This window comes from Canis lupus, chromosome 38, assembly GCF_048164855.1.
Source record: "Canis lupus baileyi chromosome 38, mCanLup2.hap1, whole genome shotgun sequence".
NCBI classification, from domain to species: Eukaryota; Metazoa; Chordata; class Mammalia; order Carnivora; family Canidae; genus Canis; species Canis lupus.
In genome coordinates, this window is record NC_132875.1 from 23222857 (window position 1) to 23245947 (window position 23091).

The following is a 23091-nucleotide window of genomic DNA, read 5'->3' on the forward strand; positions in this document are numbered from 1 at the left end:
GCAGGGACTAGCGCCCGCGCGGCGGCTCCGAGGGGGTGGGGCTGCCGGGCATGGCCGTGCCCCCTTCGGCTGCTCCGCCGCGCTCGCCCCTGTACCTGCGGCGGCCGGCGCCGCGCCCGCAGAGCTCATGGGGCATGGAGGAGAGGGCGGCGGCCGGCGCGGGCTGCCGGGAGCCGCCGGGCGCCCCCAGGGCCGCCGCCGTGCCCTGCTTCGGCCTCTCGGTGGACCAGGACGACATCCTCCCGGGCGCCCTGCGCCTCATCCGGGAGCTGCGGCCGCACTGGAAGCCCGAGCAAGTTCGCACCAAGGTACCGGCGGACGCGGGGCCGGGCCGGGCCGGGGCGGGGCTGGGGCCGGGCCGGGCCGGGGCTGCCGCCGCGCGGCGTGCACGGGTCCTCGGGTCCCTCCGGGCGTCCCAGGGGCGGGGCGGGGCGCTGCAGCGGGTGTGCTTCGCCGCATCCGTCCCGGTCCCGACGCGGAGCCGGAGCCAGGCTCGCAGGTCCCTCGGCCCGCACGGCGCCCTCCTGCCGGGGCTCCCGGGCTCCCGGGTTCCCGCACCTGCCCACGGTCCGCGAGCTGCGCGCCCGGGCCCACCCCGCCCCCACCCCCTGCCCCTGCCCCTGCCCCTGCCCCTGCCCCCGCCCCCGCCCCTGCCCCCGCCGCCCGGAGGAGCGCGCGCAGCCGGCGCTGAACTTTCCAGGGAGCCCCCCCTACACACTCACACGCCCCTGCCCCTTCTCCACCCGGTGATGGGCGCAAAGCCTCCGGGCTCTGAGCGATTCCTGCGGGCCCAGGAGCCACCGTGTGGGATTCCGGCCGCCTCGGGCCCCCCGCCGGATGGGAGCCCTCCCCGTCGCCCCAGGCCCAGGCCCAGCGCCCCCGCACGACGGGCCTCCAACCCCCAGCCGGGCACCTACTCCGGGACACAGATGCGGGCAGAGCCTCCCACTGAGGGGCCCCAGGCAGGCCCCCCGCGGGTCTGCATCCTCCTCAGAGTCCGCACCTGCCCACCCTCTCCCAGTCCCTCTGGGAGCCGCCCGTGGAGGCAGGAGACCCGAGCTGGGCACGTGCAGCTGCTGCTGGGCCTCCTGGGTGGGGAAAGGCCAAGGTCCTCGCCTAGTGCACAGGCTGGCAGGCTGTCCTGGGGGAAGGATGGATGGGCAGCATTTTCAAAATAAAAGACTCACCTTGGTTGTAAGGCCCAAAGGCATCAAGCAGGGCTGAGGTTAGTTCCAGCGCCGACTGAACATGCCACGTGCCAGTCTCTCCCCTGGGCCTCAGTTTCCCCATCTAGAACGGGTTCAGATGTCCTCTAAAGCCCCTACCAGCTCTGTCACACTGCACCCCATAAATTCCGCGGTTCGTTCCTCCTGGTCCCAGTACCCAGAGAGTCTGTTCCCCCCAGCCCATGGGCTGCCGTCTCTTCTGGTTTCCCTAAGGAGCTCTGACCCCCAAAGCCCTCTGGTGGGTGCCAACATCAGTATTTCCCACACCTCTGCTGCTGGATGGGGCATGAGGTGCAGCAGAGTCCACAGCCGGGCAGATGGTGAGAGGCAGCTGGGTCGAATGGACTCGTCCTAGGCAACTCCAGCCCTCCCTGGCCACGTTCTGGCCCTGGAGGTTTCTTCCGGGGATGGAGGAGTGAGAAGGGGAGGGGGCTTCTCCCACCAGAGAGCGGAAATTCCTCCATTGCCAAATCCCATCTTCTGGGGGCAGACCCAGGAGAGATGAGGGTACCTGGGCTGAGGTTTTCTTCTCCAACTCTCAGGCTGTCCCAAGCACTGAGGAGGGTAAAGCATTAGGAACAAGGCAGAGCTCTTGCCTAAGCTAGAGGGCCAAAGGATGGGGGGGTTCTGGGTGGTTGTGCTGTGCATTCAAATGAGCACCTCATGCTGGAGCTGGGGAGCCACGGGGTGGGCAAGAGCAGAGACCCCGCCCCACGCACTCTTGTGCTCCCCTCTTCCCATGCTAGCGCTTCACTGATGGCATCACCAACAAGCTGGTGGCCTGCTACGTGGAGGAGGACATGCAGGACTGCGTGCTGGTCCGGGTGTACGGGGAGCGGACGGAACTGTTGGTGGACCGGGAGAATGAGGTCAGGAACTTCCAGCTGCTGCGAGCACATGGCTGCGCCCCGAAGCTCTACTGCACCTTCCAGAATGGGCTGTGCTATGAGTACATGAGGGGCATGGCCCTGGGACCTGAGCACATCCGGGAGCCCCGGCTCTTCAGGTAAGAAGGTTGCCCGGGGTACCATTCATTTCTACTATTTCTCAAGTCTTGGCCAGCTTCCTTGGTGTAGAATGGAGTCCATGAGTGAGTCATAAGGTCTATGAACTTCTGAAATTGCATGAGAAAAGTGTGTGTTTCTAAAAAAAAAAAAAAAAAAAAAAAAGTGCGTGTTTGTGCATTGCTCTGCAGAGAGGGGCCATAGCGTTGTATGGATTTTCAGTGTGTCTGCTAGAAGGGTGAGCTGCCTCTTGGGAGGCAGGTGAGATTCTGGTAAACTGGGGACCAAAGGTCCTGGTTCCCTAAATGCAGCAGATCTCTGCCTCCTGGCCTCACGCCTCAGCCCTTTGCCCACCCCATGTTTGACCTGGAAACATCATAGAGCCTTGGAAATGAAATCTGAGCCAATCCCAGAGTGCCCAGGATTTCCTGCCCCTCCTCTCCTGCCAGGAGCTCAGACATGCTAGAATGGGCCCAACCAGGGTGAGCCTGGTTTCAGCAACCCAGAGAGACATCATCCCTCCCCCAGTCTGAGCTCCTTCCAGGTTCCCTGACAAAGTGGCAGCCCAGGTTTGGGAAGCTGCCAAGGCTTCCTTCCAGAGGTTCACAAGAACCCATGATCCCCTGGGAGCCTCTCCCTTTAAATGCCTGGATGTGAAGGACCCAGGAAGTAGACGTAACATTTAAGCACCGTGGATGCCTCTGTGGGGTCTGGAAGTGGGGGAGCTAGAGAGAGGCCCAGAGTGCCTTTTCTCTCTTCTAACCATTCTGGGCCGGATGTCAGTTAGTATCCACCTTCCTTCCTCGAGTGCCACACCTGCATGCACAGCACTCAGACTATAGCGAGGTCCCAGGCAGGCTGAGGACACCAGCACAAGGGTTGGCCTGGGATCCTTGGGATCAGTCCCATCCCACCCACGGGGAAGAAGCTTTCCAGATACCGAGAAGAAACAGTAAAAGCCCATCTAGGGAACAGACCAAGAAGTTTCTTTGCTTCCTCACCTGCTACCCGGTTAACCCCAAGTAAGTGCACCTGGCCCTATTTGCAGGGGAACCCCTGGCAGGTCCTTGAGGGATTTAGAAGGTAGTCAGATGCCTTCCACTCTAGTGCAAGAGTAAACCAGAGCATTGCCTCTGGGGCTGGTCCTTAGGCCCTAGGATATTTACGTTGAGTCCAGTGTTGTATCTGTGTGTCTGTCTGTCGGCGGGGGACATACAAACCTGTTCAGGGGTCTTCTCAGGTGCTCGCTGGGCACGTAGCCTGGAGATCGGAGGTCAGAACAGGGTGGGGGCCACAGGAACCCTGGCCAGGCTTCTCCCATGCTGTGCTCCCAGCTCCCCTTCGGTCTTGTGTAAATAAGCTCAAATATTGGCAGGTCCTCACCAGGTCATTCCCAGTCTCCAGCCACCTCTATGAATGTGGCACTGTCCCTCGTTCTCTAGGGGAGACAGTTGTCACTGTCAGGAAGGTTGAAGATGGATGCAGGTTCAATAATGATTTTACATTTGGGGTAGAGCCCGAAACGGATAGGCATAGGAGGTAGGCTCTTCCCTGATGATTTTCCAAGGATAGACCATCGGGTTTCTCGGGTGAAGATGGATCTCTGAGGCAAAGGCACAGAGGAAGCCCTGGGGAGCCACGTCCTGTGCCCCCCTGAACCCCACCTCCCAACCTCTGCCTGCTGAGGCTTTGCAGCATAAAAATGCTGAGTGTTGAGGTTACTTTCATTGCTTTTCCAGACAACAGCCCTATTGATATTCAAGGAAACGCTCTGTTCATGCTAGTCGGAATCTTCTTTTGGGAAGGGGAAGGGAAGGCCTGGGTCTCAGGTCTGTTTCCCTGCCTCTCCTAAGCCCTGGCAGGCTTCCTCCTGCCCTGGGGCCTCAGCCTCTGAAAGCACAGACTTCATCTCTCACCCACTCGGTGGCTGTCACGCCCCCTGCCCCCTCCACCCTCCGGGCGGTGGGAGCCTTAAGGGCTTCCAGAAGAGCCCCTAGACTGCCCTGTGATCCTACAGGGTGATGGCCTGCCCCTTCCCAGGACCTGGCAAGGGGAGGGGTGTCCCTGGAACAGCTCAGTAACAAGGTTTCAAACAGCCAATGCCTTTGTTGTCTTTCCCAGTGATTATTATTCGAGCAACAGGCAGAGGCGAAGGAAGCTTGAATGTTGGAGGCTTGGCAGCCGGGTTGGGGGTGGGGCTCCAGAAGGGAGAGCTGGCGGAGGACTGGGGGAGCCTGGCTGGGACGTAGGGCCTCAGACGCCTCAGTCCTTATCAAGGCCCTCCCTCTCTGACCGGTCAGTCCTCCATCCGCCCCCGCCCTGTCCCAGCCCCCTCCCCACCGCCCCCTCCTCCTCTCTCGGGACCTTGGATAATGTCCACAGGAGAACTTGAAAATAGAACGCTGGTTTGTTTTGCGTCCTTGGCACCCAGCCGCCAGCATCAACTCCCTGCTGCAGAGGAAGGGGCTGCCCTGGGCCGGCCTGTTTCCCTCCCCACCTTGGCCAGGCTGATAAGAGGCCGGCATTTCTTTGCAGTCTGGCATCCTCACCCCCTGGTCCCTTGGTACCCTGCATTCACCACCTAGGGCATGCATCAGAGTCCTAGGAGGGAGGGGGGCCCTGCCCCCACCTCCAGGTGACCCCTCTGTCCTCAGCGGTTGCTGTGGGTACACAACCTTGGGGTGGGGCAGGGTCATTGACCTGTGGCCAGTGGCCTGCTGCTTCACCTTCCTGCTCCCCAAAGCAGCCCCAGCTCCAGTTCTGGAAAGGTCGCTGCTGGGCTAAAAGCCTTACGTCATTTTCATGCCTTCTGCCGAGACCTTCCCCCCCCCACCCTTTTTTTTTTAAAGATTTATTTATTTATTCCTGAGAGACACAGAGAGAGAGAGAGGCAGAGACATAGGCAGAGGGAAAAGCAGGTTCCATGCAGGGAGCCCGATGTGGGACTCGATCTCAGGACTCTGGGATCACAACCTGAGCCAAAGGCGGACGATCAACCACTCAACCACCCAGGTGTCCCCTGCCGAGACCTTCCTCCTGCAGGAGCTAGGGCTCCTAAAGTATCTGGAATAGTCCCACACTCGGCCCTCTGGCTAGCCCCCAGTCCTAACCCTGTAGGACCCCTTTCTGGGTAGGAGGGGCTGAGCTGGGATGGGCCTGCCGCACATTGATACTTTGTCCTTCATGTTTTCTGTTGTAGGCTAATCGCCTTAGAAATGGCAAAGATTCACACCATCCATGCCAATGGCAGCCTGCCCAAGCCTACCCTCTGGCACAAGATGCACAATTATTTCACCCTTGTGAAGAATGAGATCAACCCCAGGTACAGAGATCTGGGAGGGTTTGATGCCACCTTAATGTGATGCCCTATCCCATCCCACACAGAGGTTGAGAGGCGTCAGTCCTGACTTCTGTCTCCAAGCAGAGTTGGGCCGATTGACTGAGTCTCAGGAAGTCAGATCCACAGCTTTATGCCTGTGTTGATTTCTCATGGAGTCTTCTGGTTGTGGTGGAGGCTAGGGTTGGGGACTGCATCTCATCCCTTACTTAAAGGAGACTGAGGCTCGGAGAGTAAGCTTTTCCCAGTGTCAGGAAGGCTCGTCAGAGGCAGGGTTCTGTGTCCTAGCCCAGGGCCATTTCTACCTAAGCTGCCTTCTGAGCAACCAGAAGGGAGAGCCTGACCCCTGAGAATGGGCTATGAGTTCATAGTCAGAACTCAGCTCGCCAGCTGACAAGCCCTTGGGACAAGACTCTTGATATTTGCCTGGTTACCTCTCATGCCCCCACGTGCTCCTGGGGACCCCGCTCCCCACCTTGTCCAGACTGACAGCTCACTATTTCCTCACTGCTCTTTCCAAGGAAGGGGGGTACTCCACTCATCCTGACATTGCCCTTTGGGGTTACCAGGCAGCTAGGCTCTCTGGCTGGCAACCCATAAGTCCTTGTAGCCATCTGCCACCTGGCTCCCCAGCAAAGCAAAACCTTGAGTGCTAGAGGAGGCTTGCAGGGTTGGAGAGAAGGCTGCGTGACCCCTGCCTCCTCCAGGAAAAGGCAGTAGTGAGTCTCTGATCCCTCCATGTTCCCTGCTGGGTTGAACATCACCCTTGTTCCAAAGGTTCATGGGAGTAGGGTACAGAAGAGGTTTGGGAGGCGGAGGGTATCTCCTTCCCTCTAAGATGACAAGACAATAATTAACTCTGTTCCAATCATGTGTCTCTGTCACACACACACAAGCATGACTTTATCTGGATCCTCCCACTTAATGATTATCAAGCACTGCTTTAGGACTATTTGTCCAGGATGGCCCACATTCAGACCTTCGATGCCAAATGTTATCTCTGGGACAAGGACTGCCTATCCCCTGAGGGCTAAGGCAGCACACGGTGAGCAGGATCCTGGGGTGTCTGAATCAGCGGAGCCTCTGATTGTGCAGCTTACCACTTTCATTTGGCAGATGGAAAAACTGGTCCAGAGAGGGGGTGGGACTTTCCAAGGTCAGTGGCAGCTCAAGGGCTAGAGTCAAGCCCTGATGCTCAGGCATGACCCTTGCCACTTTAGCTTCCTTTGACTGTACTATCACTGTGTAACCTTCAGGGGTGACCTTGTTGGGAGCAGAGTGGTCCCCGGAGAAGAGCTGACCAACTACCTTGGCTCTTGTCATACCTTTGACCTTGGGCAAATCAAGCTGTTTAACTTCTTGGAGCCTCTTCAGAGGTAGAGGCCTGTCTTAAACTGCCTAACCTGCCCCAGGCAGTGGCAGTGATGAGCAGTCACCTAGAGGAGATAAAACTCTTGAGCTCTGGTCATAGCCTAATAATCCTGGTTTAGTCAATCTGTAGGTCACAAACATTGACTGGGATTTAAAACCATAAAAAATATGGATAGGACATTGGCCCTGCCCTCAAGGAGCTTAGGAACCACCTGAATAAATAGGACCTGCCCGTGCATAGTGACAAAGGAAGACGGTGTATCATGCATGCGGAGGTGGGAGAACCAGGGCAGGTCCTCCTGGCGGAGGTAGTGGGGCAGAGCTCTGGCACTCAGGCTGGCAGAGATGGTGGGAATGCTTGGCTCATGGGTGGTGAGTGGATAAGGGTGGCTGGACCTGGCCTTCAAGAGGGATTGAGAAGGGCTCTGGGAGATAGAGCTGCAGAGGTGGGTGGGAGCTAGACTGGGAGGGCCCTTCCCTGCCAGGTTAAGGAGCCAAAATTTCATTTAGCCGACAGTGGAAAGTCATTGTGGAGGCATCCGAGCCAGGGCCCATGATTGTGGTTGAGGAAGAAAGCTCTCTGCCGTTGTAAAGGACAGAGTCAGGTGGGATTTGGGGAGGTGGGGGTAGGGATTGGAGGTAGGGCGGATCAGTCAGTAACTGAACGGGCAGGATCCATGGGCAGCTTTTGGTGGGGGAGAGGATGGAGTAGGGGAAGAGTCAGGAACCCTGTGGAAATAGATTTGGTGGCCTTGCTGTTTGGTTGCGCAGAGAAATGTCCAAGGTGGTTGGGAGAATGAGGGGTGATCGCTGCTTCGGGGGCATTAGGAGGAGATGCGGGTGGGTTGAGTGGTAGAAGGGCAAAGGTCGTGAGCCAGGAAAATCCAACACCAAGTCCACTGTGGGAGAAGGTGCTTTCCCCTGCTCAGCTCTGGACAGCTGAGTGAGCACTTGGCAGGCAGCAGTCTTTTCACCAGGAGGAACCCCCAGGCTTCCTTGGGAGGGGGGCCCAGCCCCTGCATCCCCCTCCTGCTGCCTCTAAGGGATAGAGAAGTAGGAGGAGCAGGTGCCTGGGGTGTGACCGTTGCTGCAATGCGGTGGTGGTTACTGTTCTTTCAACGCCACAGCCTTGAGAAAGTCTGGTGGTGTCAGGGCTGAAGGTAGCAAAGCTGGCGGGGTTTCAAGCGCTCAGGGGAGGGAAGCAGGGCAGCCGAGGGAGGCTGCCCAGGGAGATAGAAGGCCTGGATGGCTCCCACAGTAACTATCTGCGTGGCCTTGGTGGGCGGGGTAAGGTGGGGGTCAGGCGGAGGTCAGGGCCTGAGCAGTAGGTATCTCCGATGTCAACGTCATGTTTTTCAGGCTGAGACCTGGGCAAACCAAAGGAGGCCTCCTAATTCTTATCTTTAGATGGTCTTGGGCCAAGGGAAAAAAAAAAGAATCTTGAAAGGTATCTTCTTACAGAGAGCCAAGACTGAGACGCGTTTATGCAGACTGGTTGACACAGATGAACGCCAGTGAGGATAAAGGAAGGCCTCCCCCAGGTCACCCCCCGATAGACTCTCCCCAACTCAGAGTGGACTGTGCAGAGCCCCGGAGGCTGACCGAGGCTCTCGTGGTTAGGGGTTCGGCTTGACTGTGGGTCCGTGGACAGTCTGAGGACTGTTTCACTTGAGTGAGGGGGAAGAGGGTCCAGCTGTACACGAGATTTCTGAAAGCAGGAAGGCCTCTGCCCTTCCTTGAGCTTCCATTTCCTCAAAGAGTTGGACTAGAGGCCAAAGATCCTCTTCAGCTCTGATCTTCTCAAAGCCTGGGAGGGAGCCCGCTCGTCCTTTCCCAGCGGGACAAGGGGGTTGCTGTGTTTTGGCCACTGGGCCAGGTGAGGGGGTGACAGGGGCATCCTTTGGGAAGATCGGGAGGACATATCTCATTCTTACGTACGCTGGCTGCCCTGGATAAGAGAGCAAACAGGAGATACTTGGAGCAGAATAGGAGATCAAACCCCAGCCTCCTCCCCTCCGCCCATTGGTAGCTCTGGGGTTTTAAGGGCTGTGCTAACTATTTGGCTCTTCAGTGCACACAGACCTGTGTGCTTCCTGGAGACCAAAGTTCAGGGCATCCCAGCACAGTGTGCCATCACCGCCTTGCACATGGCCTCTGCGACCAGCACCGACTGACCCATCTATCCATTCTCCAGCATGTGTTTCTTCCAGCAGCGATGCTGCTGATGGGGGATGTGCTGCGGGATGGGGCAGGGCGGAAAGAGGGGTGGCCTCTGTTATCTTTGTTCCTGCCCTAAAGCTGTCCATGCGTGCCTGGTCTGACCTGGATCTGGGACAAGGACACACACACACAAGCTCCTGTTCCCTTGGTCTTGTAGGAGTGAGCCCAAGAAGCCATTTGTTAAGTGGGATTGAGTGGTTTCTCTGTGAGATGAGATGTTAGGCTTTATGAGCTTTCTGGTCCTTTCCACCTGTGACACAAGCTGCTAAAGCAGAGAAGCGACATACCTCTGCCTCCTCAGGACTGTTGGTGCTGCAGCTGCTCCACGGGACACTGTGATGCCTCCACAGAGACTCTGGTCTTAGAGAGCACACCCTCCCCTAGGAGTCTTCACCAGTGCCCCAAGAGTGGGTCTGTTTGTGACTCTCCCCTCTGCCCTTGTTCTTAGTCTGGAATAACTGAGTGTGGACACGCATTTTCACCTCCCATTCTTTCTCGGTGCCTCCTCCCTTACCTTCCTGTCCCTTTCTTGAAGTATCAGGGGTGCCATGGGATCAGGGACATACTACTTTGCAAAATGCTCTTGTGCCCATGTTTTAATAAAGCTGCTTTGAGTGACGGCAGGAAGTCAGGACATCAGGAAGCCTTAGTACGGAATGATGCAAAGTAGGGTCTGCAGGGCGGGCCGTTTGTCCAGAGGCCCTTTGCAGGAGCAGGTGACGACAGGCCCGGAGCTCAGGGCTCTAGAGGCCAAGCATCCACCTGTCTACTGTCAGCCTCCCCTCACCGGCTGCCATTCTTGCCACTGCCCAGCCTCTCTGCAGATGTCCCCAAGGTGGAAGTATTGGAACAGGAGCTGGCCTGGCTCAAGGAGCACCTGTCCCAGTTGGACTCCCCTGTGGTGTTCTGTCACAATGATCTGCTCTGCAAGAATATCATCTACGACAGCACCAAAGGTACGGCTTCTCTGGCTGGGCAGCAGTAGGGCTGGGCCCGAGTGATCAGCTGCCTCCGGGGCTCCATCCCTCAAACTGGTACTTGGCCAAGCCAAAGGAGACCTTGTAGTTTAGATCTCAAGTTAATTTAAGAGAGAAAGGGAAAAAGAAATTTCCACTTAAAAAAATCTACCCTGAGAAAAGAACTCACAATCGTGGTTTGTGGGGGTCCTCGATGTTAGGACCATTTTCCCTGACGCTACTGTGGGCTTCTGAGGACATCTTGGGTGGCCCAGGCCCTCACAGAGACAGAACTGTTCTGTGTGCCTAATGAGAGCTCCACCGCCAGGGAGCACAGACCTTTATCTTTGGTCCTTAGCCACGCTGAGGACAGATGCCTTTCTGTGAGCAGAGTCCCTCCAGGAGGACAGCTGGAGGGCAGATGGACAAACAGCTGCGAAGGTGGCCACTGAGGAGGGTGGTTTGGGCTGGGTTGCCCCAGTAGCCACCCAGGGTCAGCAGGTACACTCCAGAGGTCCAAGCAAACTTGACCAGGCCTCGTCCAGATCTCCTGGGACCGACCCTCACTGCCTCTCTTCTACCTCACAGGCCACGTACGGTTCATTGACTATGAATATGCCGGCTACAACTACCAAGCTTTTGACATTGGCAATCATTTCAATGAGTTTGCAGGTGAGAAGGAAATTTCTATTTGGTCTTTGCCTAAGATGTTTCCCTTACAATGGATGGCCAGGCCCAGAGTGAGGATTAAGAGGGGGTTCTGTCCTCGCTGGGTTGGAGGCTTGAGAGCCCCTGTCCTCTAAAATCTCACAACTGGGGGATCCCTGGGTGGCTCAGCGGTTTAGCGCCTGCCTTCGGCCCAGGGCGTGATCCTGGAGTCCCGGGATCGAGTCCCACGTCGGGCTCCCGGCATGGAGCCTGCCTCTTCCTCTGCCTGTGTCTCTGCCTCTCTCCTCTCTGTGTCTCTCATGAATGAATAAATAAAATCTTAAAAAAATAAAATAAAATCTCACAACTCATGGAGGGGAGGTATAGCCTGCCTTGAGGGAGCTCCAAGTCTCATGGGGGAGGCTGGACCCACATACACAGAGCAGACCCCTGCCAGCCCATATGGCAGTTTGGTACCAGTCAGGAGAATGTGCCCTCTATGGGATCCCCAAGGATACTCGGGTTGGTATGTGAGTTGGAAAAAGACCCTGGGGTGCCTGGCTGGTTCAGTTGGTGGAGCATGGAGCTCTTGATCTCGGAGTGGTGAGTTCAAGCCCCACATCAGGTGGAGCTTGCTTTAGAAAACTAAAAAACCTGGGACGCTTGGGTGGCTCAGCAATTGAACATCTGCCTTTGGCTCAGGGCGTGATCCTGGAGTCCTGGGATTGAGTCTGACATTGGGCTCCCTGTATGGAGCCTGCTTCTCCCTCTGCCTGTGTCTCTGCCTCTCTTTCTGTGTCTCATGAATAAGTAAATAAAATCTTTTAAAAATCTAAAAAAATGGAAAAAGCCCCTTTCTCTAGAGGGGCAGACACAGCCCCTAGCAGGCAGGCCAACACAGGACAGGCATAGCCTCTGTGTGCCCCTTTGCGCAGGCTGCTTTCTGCCCAGCATAACCTGCATGATTATGAATAAGGGTCCTCCATGCAGAGAAGGGGCCGAGCGAGCTGGTGGCCTGATGAGAATAGGTAGAACTAGTTAAAAGTATACTTTGCACCTTGGCTGTCCAAGTTCAAATCCTGGCTTTGCTGCTTACTGGCTGTGTGACCCTCAGGCCGGTTACTTACCTTCTCTGGGCCTCTATAAAGTGGAGATATCAATAGTATCTACACTTCATAGTATCAGCATGAGATACTCAAGTGCACTAAGCATCGTGTTGGTGTCTGCCAATACTAGGCAGGGAAGCCTTCTGCAACTAAAGGAGACTGGCGGAGGAATGGAGAAGGTTAGATGAGGGGTGCTTTGTAGGGGTAGCCAGTTGTTCAGTAAAGCCAGTCTGTACAATAGAATCATTTGTATAAAAGAAGCGGGGCAGGTTTTTCCAGCTTGAGGGCTTAAATGTTAAACAATTTGATGGGGCTGGAGAGGCAGCTGATGGAGGAGCTGGGCACAGGCTGGAGGGACATCGTCAGGTGGTGCAGGTGCTCAGTGTGACCTCGCCAGCCTCGGTGGCTTAGGATTGGTGAGGCACACGGGGGCAGCTGTGAGGCTGCTGCCTGGCCCAGCCCCAACCACTCCCCAGCCCCTCCAGGCCAATCGTGTCCCTTCCAGAACCCCAGGTGACCAGGTCTGTGAAGCACTCACTGTACCTGAGGGTACGACTCCCCAGGGTGGCTACCAGCTGCATCTAAGAACCCAAGGGACGATGGGGCCACAGCTGGGCAGGGCAGCTTTGCTGTGGGGTGTGGCGCGGAGCAGAGGCCGCCAGACGCACTGGCCTTTCCGAAGGAGTAATTCATAGGCACCTTAAGCCCTCTTCACACACAGCCAAGTCCAATTAGAATTTCTCCAAAGGGGCAGATTGCATCCTGCCCCCAGGCTGAGAATGAAGGAGGGCGCAGGGAAGGAGACTGGGAGCTGGGGAAGTAACACTCCTGGGTTCTTGGGAGCAGGAAGGCCCAGTACTGGGAGGCAGGAGATAAAGGAGTTCCAACCCCAAACTCACCTCCAACTGGCTGACCTTGGGCAAGTTTCTTCTCTCTGGGCCTTGGTTTCAACAACTGCACAAAGAGATTGTTTTCCAACCCTCCTCTGGGGGCCCCAGGAGACTTGAGTGTTTTTCTTCAGGAGTCTGAGGGAAGCCTGGGAAGGATAGGGAGGAAGAGGCAGTGGGCAAGGTGGCCTGGTCCCGGTCGTGTCTTCAACGAATGGCTGCTTGCCATCCCCACTGTAAGCCAAGCCTCTGCCACTGTGCTAGGGATGTGTCTGGGTCGTACTGGGCTGGCAGCTTGAGGACTCAAGGGAGGGCAGGACCGGAGGGAATTGAAGCCATTGGTCCCGGGCCGCTGAACCTGGCTGCATTTCTGAATCATCTGGAGAATTGGTTGGTGGGGTAGAGGTGCCTGGGAACCTGTGTTTTCACTAAGCTCTCCAGGTGGTGTCTTTAAGTAGCCAGCTCAGCACTGGTCGGGGAGACAAGGTTGGAGACCCACACCTCTAAGTGAGAGACTCCCGAAGTGGGAGGGAAGGCTTTGTGCAGTGTTAACCAGTTAGCAGCCAAGCAGAGAGGAGTTCCCTGATACAGGGCACGGAGGGGACAGTGATGCTATCTGGCGGTGGGGGGGGGGGGGGGTGTCCCTGTCACACCCAAGACCGTGCCTTCCCCTTCAACCAGTCTGCCTCTGTGCTTTCCTCCAGCCCATGGAAAGCAGCGCCCCGCCGCACCACACGTGGGGTAGGTTTGGTGGTCAAGAGGTTGTAATCCTAGGCACAGCCCCACAGGGCAAAGGACCCAAAGATTTTGAGGGGATCAGGGAACACCTGCTGAGCTGGAGAAGTGCCCCCCCCCCCCGTGGGTCCATCTGTCAGCATCTGCTGCATGGCCGCTTCCCCATCAGGTGTGAACGAGGTGGACTACTGCTGGTACCCCGGGCGGGACACCCAGCTGCAGTGGCTACGCTACTACCTGCAGGCACAGAAGGGGATGGCCGTGACCCCCAGGGAGGTGGAGAGGCTCTACGTGCAAGTCAACAAGTTTGCCCTGGTAAGTGCCCGAGCCTGGCAGAGGGCAGGGGCCAGAGGGGCGGGAGGAGGGGCCCACCCCGGCTCCTCCCGGAAGAGGCAGAGTCCAGGGTTGGGTGTGAGGTCCTGGGACCGCAGCCTCTGCTCCTGAAGCCAAACCTAGGGTGCGTTCTGGGAAGAGCCCTCGTGGGCATCCCCGTAATACCGAGATGCCCTGTTCCCTGTTTTTCCCTACCTCATCAAGTCTCTTCCCTCTTCCTAGGGAAAGACTCCCGAGAAAGATCCCAGTTTCGTATTTTAGCAATTCTCTCATTTGGACAAGTAGTTCTCTTAGTGTCTGACTTTAGCCTTTCATGCTGCAGTTAAACGTAGTGGTCTTATTTTTTTAAGCCTTTGGAGGAGACCGAGAATGTCAGCTCTATGCCTCCCTGTTAACTACCTCCACGGACTCAGAACTCCACGTAAGCCTCTCCCATCAGGCTCTTCCTCCTCAAATTACTGAGCCGTCAGTTCTGGACTTTGAGTGCCGTTTATCCAGGGCACCGTGTTTGTGCCAGGTCTCCACTGGGGTGTGCCCAGGGGATTGCTAACTAGTCTTATTAATGTCAGCCGTGTAGAAGCACGAAGACAAGTCCAGTGCCCTGAATTTCACAATACATCATGGAGCTTAAGTAGAATCTTTACTTAGCTGTCATTCTGGATTACCTCTCCTATTTTCCTCATTGGCACAAAACTGCTTCTCCATCAGGTTCTTCCTCTTAACTGTTCCATTTATGCCTTCCACTTGCTAAATCTTTTGATGCAATCCTTTATACTTGGCTAATCTATTCCCCTATATAGTCCTGAAAAGTAGAGGGAGGTGCTATGCAGCCAACCCCAGAGCGAGCAGGACATGGGGGCGGGGTGGGGGGGGCCCTGACCTGGGACAGTAACGATGTCACTGCGGTTCAGCCAGGGGCAACGGGGAGCAGGTGCTGCCTTCCTGAGCCTGGGGTGGCCTGGCCCTGAGGGCACCTCTGGCCAGAGGGGAGAGCAGTTGAATGCTTAGTTAAAGCCCTCACTCAGGGCTTCTTGCTCACCCACATCTATCCTTCTCTCCCAACCCAACCCACCTCCTGACAGAAGAGGGAAAGGGGTGGAGGTTAGTTAAGGGGGTGTTCCTGATGACCGCAGGACCGGGTCTAGTGCAGTGACTCATTTCATCCTGGTATGTTGGCCTTGAAAGCCCTGGGAGACTCCCCTGGGTGAGGGAGAAACCAGGGAAGGGTCTGTGCTTAGGCGGCAGAATAAGCTGAAAGCCCTAGAAGCACCATCCTGCAGATCCCCACCTGAGGCAAGTAGAACTCTACTTTTTTCTTAAGGGAGTAAAGCCCCCAAATGCTGTCCAGTGACTTGACATCCACAATTTCCACAACTTGTGCTGGGGAGACCCTGTCATGCCTGCCAGCATCCTAGTTGGGTCTTCCAGAGTGACCATTTTCCCTGGCTCCATGGGGTTCGTGACAGGCAGAAGTGGTTGCCTTGCTGACTCACTCTGGCCTCTTTCCAGGCATCTCACTTTTTCTGGGCACTGTGGGCCCTCATCCAGAACCAGTTCTCCACCATCGAGTTTGATTTCCTCAGGTGAGTGCCGGGGACAAGTTGGGGTGGTGGGAAGTGGGCAAAGGTCAGCTCAGAGAGAATATCCAAAGTCCCTTCTTCTGCTCTGCTGACTTGTCCCCATCCCAGCCACCCCATATCCAGTGGGGTCACCACTCTAGGGGAAGCACATGCTTCTAGGGGAAGCATCAGCGATGCTCTGGACAGTACTCAGAAGTTCTTGAGTAGATGTGTTTTCCATACTGCATCGGAGGACCTACTCCACTGCCCCTGCTCTGCTGCCAGTGCTCTTAGCCATGGGGCCTGGTGGCGAATGGAAATGCTCATTTTATAGCAGAGGGGACAGAGGTCCAGAGAGTGGAAGTGAGTCACTGAGGTCACTCAGGCGGCTTAGCACTTACTGTGTGGGGGTATTGGACCCAGCTCCTCCTTTGGTGAGGTACCAGGGCCTATACCGAGACCATACTTGAGTACTGGCTGCTGGCTCCATCATGTAAAGTATGTGTGTCCTTAAGAACTAGGAATAATTTTGTCCTCCACTCTGGTCTAGTCTTGCCTTTCCCTCCCCACCCACTCTCCGCTGGAAAGGAATCAGTCCTCTGGCTTCAAAGTGCTTGCAGTGATTGGAGAAAGGCAAGTCAAAGGCACAATGAGATCTCACCTCACACCCAGGATGGCTATTACCAAATAAACAGAAAACAAGCTTTGGGGAGGATGTAGAAAATTGGAACCCTTGGGCACTGCCGGTGGGAACATGAAATGGTTGTAGCTCCTGGGGGAAAACCATACTGCGCTTCCTCCCGAAAGTTAAAAATAGAATTCCTGGGCGATCCGGCATTCTTACTGCTGGGTGTGTCGCCAGAATTGAAGCAGGGTGTCGGAGAGAGATTTGCACACCCATGTTGGTAGCATCATTTACAACAGCCAAGAAGTGAAAACAATCCAATGTCTATGGATGGCTGGAGGGGTACGCAAAATGTGGTCTACACACACAGTGGAATATTAGCCTTTAAAGAGAGAAAATCCTGTCCCATTACAACATATGAACTCTGTGGACATGCGGAGTGAAATAAGCCAGTCGCAAAAAGACCAATGCTATAGGATTCTACTTACATAACTGAATTAGTCAAGTTCGTAGCAACAGGGGAGGGGGTTACCTGGCTGGCTCCGTCAGTAGAGCATGCACCTCTTGACCTGAGGATCATGAGTTTGAGCCCCACGTTTGGGTGTTTACTTAAAAAAATAAACAGTAGTTTTTGCCAAGCACTGGGGGGAGGGAGATACGGAAAGTTGCTCTTTAATGGGTACAGTTTGTTTTGCAAATTGAAAAAATCTTAGAGATCTGTTGTGTAACAATATAAATGTACTTAACACTGCTGAACTGTTAAAAAAAAAAAAAAAATGGGGGCGGGGGGGGGGAGAGGACTGCTCCAGTCTGATCTAAGAAGAAAAATAAAATAGCTGAAGTAAAAAAACAAACATCCACCTGCCCTGGGGTTGAGCTGGTGAGTCTTCCTCACGGTGTTGAGTTCCCCCAGTAGGACCCACCTGGCTTTCCTTCTCACCTGGGCTCCCACCTTTCTGGTCTTCTGGCAGGTATGCAGTGATCCGATTCCACCAGTACTTCAAGGTGAAGCCTCAGGTGTCCGCCTTGGAGATGCCAAAGTGACCAGCTTCCCCATCTCTCCCTTACCCATCTGCCTGGCCAGACCTGTTCTCCAGGGCTCGGTTCTGCTCTGGGGTCCACACTCTTGGACAAGGTGGGAGAGGGGACAGGTGGGTGTCCAAGGAGAAGGCTCTACCCCTGCCACCAGCCCCCAGCAGATGCTGCTGGAGACCACATTCTTTTGTTGGGAGGGACCCAGCTCTGGGGGTCCCCCTCACCTTGCCAGACTTGAGGGGGTAGTAGGGGGTGGGGATGGGGAAGTGCCTGTAGTCAGCCAGAGCCCGGACCACACCACCCCTGGGAAGCCCAGTATTCCTGGCCTCAGGCCATGCTGGAATCTGGGCGGCCTTAGATGTGTCTTTGACCTTCCTGGCTTGGGGAAAGGGGGAGGTGGGAGGGCTCCTTTCTACCTCCAGTGCCCTGAGCCTCCAGCCCATCTCCCCCTGCATGCCCCACGTGGGAGGTGCTGATGAACCCAAACCAGCATCATACCAACTGACAGATGGATGTACATATCTTGGGGGGATGGTCTAGAACTGGGTTCAACGGCTCCCCCCCCAAAGCCGCCTCATCTGAGATCCCTCCCTTTCTCCAAGCCAGATCCAGTCCAACAACCCCTTCCCAAACCTCAGCCCAAAGACCTCTGCTCTCCCCTCCCATCCATGCCCGTTTTGCTCTGTGCTTGTGTTCAGTCTTTCTGCCACTTGCTGGGAGGGAAGGCAAGGGAATGGTGATGTCCTGGGCCTCCGGAGCTCAGCTCTGCTTCATGCTTGGCCAGAGGGCGATGTAGCCAAGAGTGAGGCGGCCAACAGCTACCAGCAGCTTCCTGCCTTGTTCCCTCCTGTGCCCTCCAGGCCCTCATTCCAAGGATTTGTCTCTCCCTCTCCACCTTCTGTCCTGAAGCTGACCCAAGAACTTCCCACTAGGAAATGCGTAGTGGGAGTCCGGGGGCAGGGACTAGGGTCCTCTGGGGCTCGCCCGGCCTAGGAGAGCCTGGGTAGGATTGGTTGTGAAGGTGCTGAGCTCACGGCCCCAGACTCAACGGCCTCCACCTCCTTTCTGCCCTCACAGCCTCCTGGCTCTGGCCCAAAAAGTGATTCATTTGTAAATTATCATGGTTTTCTGCATTAAAATGGCCATTTCTGGACCACTCTGTGTGTGAGTGCCTATGGTGAGGGCTTGACATAGCAGATAGGATTGATCAGTTTTCCCATGGGGTGCGGGGAGGGCCGCTACAACTCTGTTCTCTAGGTTCCCTGGGGCTGCACACTTCCTACCACACCCTCTGTGCACCTGGCTCACGGGGCCTGCGGCTTCTGGTCTGGGATGGGCTTGGGCAGGGCTAGCGCTTTCAGCACTCGCTGCCTTTGACCATCTTCCTAGAAGATGAGCCCAAGAGGGTGTGCTACCAGGGAAGGGAGCTAGGCTGTGGCCTGGCCAGGTGGGAAGCACTCAGGACTACTGGCTGTTGAGGGGGACGGGGTGCTGCTCCGCTGGAGAGCAGTCAAGGAGGACTTCTGCAGCCCGTCTTTCTCAGAAGGTCAGAGGGAAGGGAGAGCAGGGGCACCCCTCTCAGCAGCCCGGGCAGTATAGCTCCGCTGCCTCCAGGGCCCCCCAGGAGGGACCCAGTGCCCGTCAGAGCGGGGAGAGCAGTGGCTGCCTGCCAGGTAGACTCTGGCTGTTTGGCTTTTGCCGGCAAAAGTACCGGCTGCCATGGCAACCGCTGGAGCAGCCGCTGGGGCCTTCAAGGTCACAGTGATCCAGTGTGGCCAGGCCCCCAGGGGTAGCAGCACCAAGCCCAGGAAGAGCACGTGGGGAGGACGTGCGCGAAAGGTGGGCCCTGGCCTACCTGGGGCCGGGCAGGTAGGGCCCCCGAGGGGTACCGTGGGGTCAGGTGCTCGTCAACTAAAGGGCAGTGCCCACCCTCCTTGTTCCTCTCAGATCCACCTCTGGAGCTGAGGGCAGAAATAACCACTGTGAAGGCAACTTCGTTTCCAGCCTCCTGGGGCCTTGATGTCACAGCGTTGGAGACGGTGTTGCAGTGGTGAGCAGGGAATGGCTGGGACAGGGCCCCCCAGGTACCATCCTGTGCCCCTACGGCCCCAGCCACCACCTGCACCAAGGGAGTGAACCTGCAGGCACCATCCCACTGCCTTTGAGAAAACACACTCATTCCTCCAGTGCTCTGGGTGGGGGGTGGGCTAGTGAGGGGAGCATGGGGGGAGGACAGCTTAGGACACCCCTCCCCCTCGAAGCCTGGAGTCCCGTCTGTCCTTTCACTGCCACCCCAGACTAGCCAGCACCCCTGCCCCCTGGCTTCCAGCACCAGGGCTTGGTGACTCCTGGGGGTGGGGCGGGCCCAGGTTCCTCTTTCTCAGACCTTCGCTGGACACGTAACAGGAGCTCCTCCGGGCAAAGCACACCAGGGCAGAGGTTCATCTCTGCTGGGCTCTGACCCTCGGCCTTTGCAGGAGGCACAGAGGGGGCAGAGAATGCCCCAGCCTTCCTGGTAATGACCGGGACCTTGTGTTCCTGGCCTCACTGCCTACCTGACCCTATCCTGCCTCTCCCAGGGCAGGGCAGGGCAGGCCAAGGGCTCCTGGATTAGGAGGACGGTATTGGCCTCAGGCCCCCCTGAGGCCACGGAGGACTGGGGAACTAGGAAGTAAGAGGAACTCAGGACTGGCAGGAGAGGAGGAGGATGGCTGGAAGGGTCCTGACAGACTGGCCTGATTGGGTTAGGAACGCAGTGCAGGAGGTGGGGAGTCCCCACCGTCGGGGAGACGGACAGTGCAGGTTAAAACAGCAATTCTCCCCCCCCCCCCCGGCCCCCCGACCACTAGAACGTGGGCGCCACAGGCAGCCTCGCTGCTCTTCCCAAGGACCACCTGTGTCTTTCCCTGGGATGTGTTTGTACCCACTGGAAACATGGGGTGGGGAGGACAAGACGAGGAGGCCCAAAGCTCTGGGAGGGCAGGCTAGGAAAAACCAGCAAAGGCCAGCCGCCAGGAGGCTCCCTAGCTCGAAAGGCCAGGACCTAATTCCTGGGGGAGTCTCCACCCAAGTTAGAGGCCCTGCCGCGAACCACACCAAACTCCCTTCTCTTACCACCACCTTTCTCCCACCTCCTTGGCTGTGGACACAGGACGTCTATTAATCCAATCCAAAGCTCAGCCTTCCACTAGAATTACCCTTCAGCTTTGCTGCCCCATTCCATACAATGGGATTTTTTTTTTTTTTATAAGAGTTGGTCTTTTTATTGATCATTGTCAACAAGCACTTTGAGAGTCTTAGTTTGTCATCAGCCCTTTTAAGTCTAATGGGCTGTTACTTCTCTAAGTGTTTGTTCGGTGTTTGGAATCCCCATTCAAACCAGAGGTCACAGAGCCCTGAAGCACATCCTTAGCAACCTCGCTCCGTTGCTCATCCTGGAGGGCTCCTAAACGGGCTCTGGGCGTCCTGGGAAGAGGCCCACAGTTCTCATTAGATTTTCACTGGGCTCCTTCTCCTGAAGCAGATAAGGACTATGGATAAGACTTAAGCGCGGTGTTTTCAGATGCTGAAGCCCAGAGGGGAGATCGGACTCCGCCCCAGCCCCAGCCCCAGCCCCAGCCCCAGCGCAGGCCACGGGGCTAGTTCTAGCATCCTGACTGCTTACTGCTCTCACTACTCCCTCTTCCTTAGGACTGGGGTAGACCATGTGTGGTGAGGTCTAGCTTACCTCCTGGAGGCGGGGGCAGTGTCGTCTTCAGGGGCAAGGCTCTCTGGGTGGCACCTGTCTCCCCAAAGGCTCGGCCTGGGCCCGGGCCCCTCTAGCCGCCGAGACTGCCTCCCAGATCCCCTGCCCGAAGCTCCCCAGAGTTGCCACAAGAGGGCAGCGGTGCCTGCGCTGGCGACACGTTTTGAAATTCTGGCCGGAGGCCAGCATCCTTGCTTCGTGCTGCCCGGGCCCCCCCCCCCTCGAGGACCAGATTCTGAAATGGTCGGTCTTTATTATGCCAACAGAAAACAAAAAAATTCCCCAAGTGTAAACAGGAGAAAGGTGCTGGTTAAGTTACTCATCATTATCTTATTATTAACAAAATAAAGCACTATCTATGTTTACAGTCATAAAAAAAAACAGCCTGGAGAGAAGTTGGGGTTGAGGGAATGGGGGAGGGAGGGTACAGAGGAAGGAGAGAAGATTTTGGGGGGCGGGGGGTAGGCACAGATGCCACATCTGCCCCTGTGGGGTTTGCAAGGGCTGTTCTGGATCTTTGGAGTCAGGTGCCAGTGGGATTTCTTAGGGAAATAACTTGTCCATGGGAGCAGGGGCTGAGACAGATTCCCCGGGGTGCGTGGGGGGTGGAGGTGGGGGGAAGCCCTGGCCCTCCAGGGCTTCTGTCATTGCCAGGAAGGCAGGCACCATCAATCCTCCGGTCCCCAGCTCCTGGCACACAGGTTGGGCCCAGGGCCTGGGGCCCAAGACAGAGCCCCTAGGAAGCTGAGCACATTCCATATTGCTCAGAGCTAAAAGTGGCTCTATGGGAACAGGCCGACAGGGGAGAGAGCATCAGGGAGGGAGTAAAGGAATGGGCAGGGGACGTCAGGGCAGCTGGTGGGCGCAGGGGCCTTCTAGAAACTCAGATGGTCCAGCGGTGTCCAAAGGGCAGAGGAAGACACCGAAAAAGGGCGATAGAAGAACACCCCACAGAGAAACAAGGACAGAAACACACGAGGACACACAGAACCTGAGACACCCAGACTGACAGAGGTAGCAATTTGGGACGATGAAGCACTGAACGAGGCCCCCAGAGAAGCAAGAGTGGCCTCAAGAGACACACCCATGGGAACGTAGCAACAGTGCCTGGCACACAGCAGGCGCTCAATAAATATCTTGTGCAACGAATGAACAGATGGAAACAGACGTGTGCATGTGCGTACACATACCTATCCGCGTGCACACACCTACACACAGCAGCCAGAGGCACAGCAGGCTTGGCAGAAGATGAAGACAGCGAGGGACGGCCAGACCGTTCTGCACAGAGTACAAGGTGATCCTGTGATAGAGGAGCGATCTGGGAGGGGGTGGGCGTTGGTCCTACAGAGGCTGGTCCAGCCAGGACAAGAATGAGAACAAAGCATGTGGCCCCAGGGGGACAGGTCTGGAGCTGCCACATCCCCGGGGTGAGCAGACTTGCAGGAGGGGGAGGTCACACAGTGTCTGCTGGCCAGGAGCCCCAAGGGCCAAGGCGCTCAGCCCGGACCACTCTACAAGTCCTGCCCAGCTAGGCCCGCAGCTCCCTGGGGGTGGCCACGGGGCTGGGGGGCATCCCCCCTCAGGAGGGTATCTACAAGTACACAGCTGTGCCCCTCTCCCGGGCATGCCCAAGTCCAAGTACCAACATAGTCCAGGCCGGCTGGCTGCGCCCATCGGCTCAGGGCCGGGTCTTCCCGGGAAGGAGGCTGGGCCCACCCAGCTAGGCTCAGTCCGTGAGCACCACCAGCTCCCCGTCGCTCTTCTCCTCGCCCTCTGAGTCCTCGTCCTCGCTGTAGCGGTACAGCTCGCCCTCCGCCACCGAGTGCCTATCTTCTGTGGCCTCCCCCTCCTCCCTGAGGCTACAAGTGTTGACGATGACAGGCATGTTGGGGTCCAGGCTCCGGGGCACGTAGTGCTCCACCAGGGGCTGAGCCAGGGGCATGCCTGCCACCCGAGGGTACAGGACGTCAGAGGAGCTCATTTGCAGCTGGCCAGCCTGTGGGCTATGGGGCAGAGAAGAGGTACAGAGTTACAGATGGACCGTCACTCTGCACCCCAATATAGCTTCCTCTGCCCACCGCACATCCAAGCCACTTTAGGGCGTGCTCCCCCGTGCCACCACAACACTTCTGGCTCTGGGGCACACACGCTGTCCCCTCCCTGGCCTGCCTGCTGATGGCCACATTCCTTGTCGGCTGGCTCTGCACAACACGGGGGCCATGTGTGTGTTCAACAGATATTCCTGGAGGATCATGTGTGAGTCCAGTGTTTGGAAGTTACCTGATGGATTTAAATGGCCCAGGG

General features: G+C 56.8%; 2 protein-coding genes and 1 long non-coding RNA gene across 7 annotated transcripts in view; 1 reads left to right on the forward strand and 2 right to left on the reverse strand.

Annotated features, from left to right (window-relative positions):
• Nucleotides 1–35: 35 nt before the first annotated feature.
• On the forward strand, nt 36–21777 carry ETNK2 (ethanolamine kinase 2). Of its 5 annotated transcripts, XR_012025834.1 has the most exons (10): nt 36–308; nt 1973–2232; nt 5430–5552; nt 9972–10114; nt 10703–10786; nt 13660–13805; nt 15333–15406; nt 16979–17158; nt 18990–19092; nt 20733–21777. XR_012025834.1 is itself a non-coding variant. In XM_072814572.1 (8 exons), exons 1-8 carry the CDS (start codon nt 51–53, stop codon nt 17049–17051), a joined length of 1161 nt encoding a protein of 386 aa, XP_072670673.1. In that variant the 5' UTR covers nt 36–50; the 3' UTR covers nt 17052–18195. The 5 variants fall into 5 exon arrangements, 2 of the variants coding, with proteins under 2 accessions (XP_072670673.1, XP_072670674.1); XR_012025833.1 differs by having other exon boundaries at nt 18990–21777; XR_012025835.1 differs by lacking the exons at nt 18990–19092; nt 20733–21777 and adding an exon at nt 14174–14244 and having other exon boundaries at nt 16979–17045.
• Nucleotides 8391–13141, reverse strand: LOC140626841 (uncharacterized). Its single transcript, XR_012025845.1, has 2 exons — nt 12768–13141; nt 8391–8886 (listed from the first exon to the last, which is right to left on the reverse strand). It is a non-coding gene; the product is annotated as an uncharacterized lncRNA (long non-coding RNA).
• The window catches only part of SOX13 (SRY-box transcription factor 13), a 47025-nt gene continuing 44954 nt past the window's right edge, over nt 21021–23091 (reverse strand). Inside the window, 1 exon segment of the mRNA XM_072814567.1 lies at nt 21021–22790. Coding sequence (XP_072670668.1) covers nt 22514–22790 — 277 coding nt within the window. The 3' untranslated portion in view covers nt 21021–22513.

Excerpts from the sequence above, each read along its gene's own strand:
- ETNK2 (XM_072814572.1), top strand. The coding sequence starts at position 51 with ATGGCCGTGCCCCCTTCGGCTGCTCCGCCGCGCTCGCCCCTGTACCTG. Across the intron at positions 309-1,972 it reads CCGAGCAAGTTCGCACCAAG|CGCTTCACTGATGGCATCAC; the intron begins GTACCGGCGGAC and ends TTCCCATGCTAG. Across the intron at positions 10,115-10,702 it reads CATCTACGACAGCACCAAAG|GCCACGTACGGTTCATTGAC; the intron begins GTACGGCTTCTC and ends TCTACCTCACAG.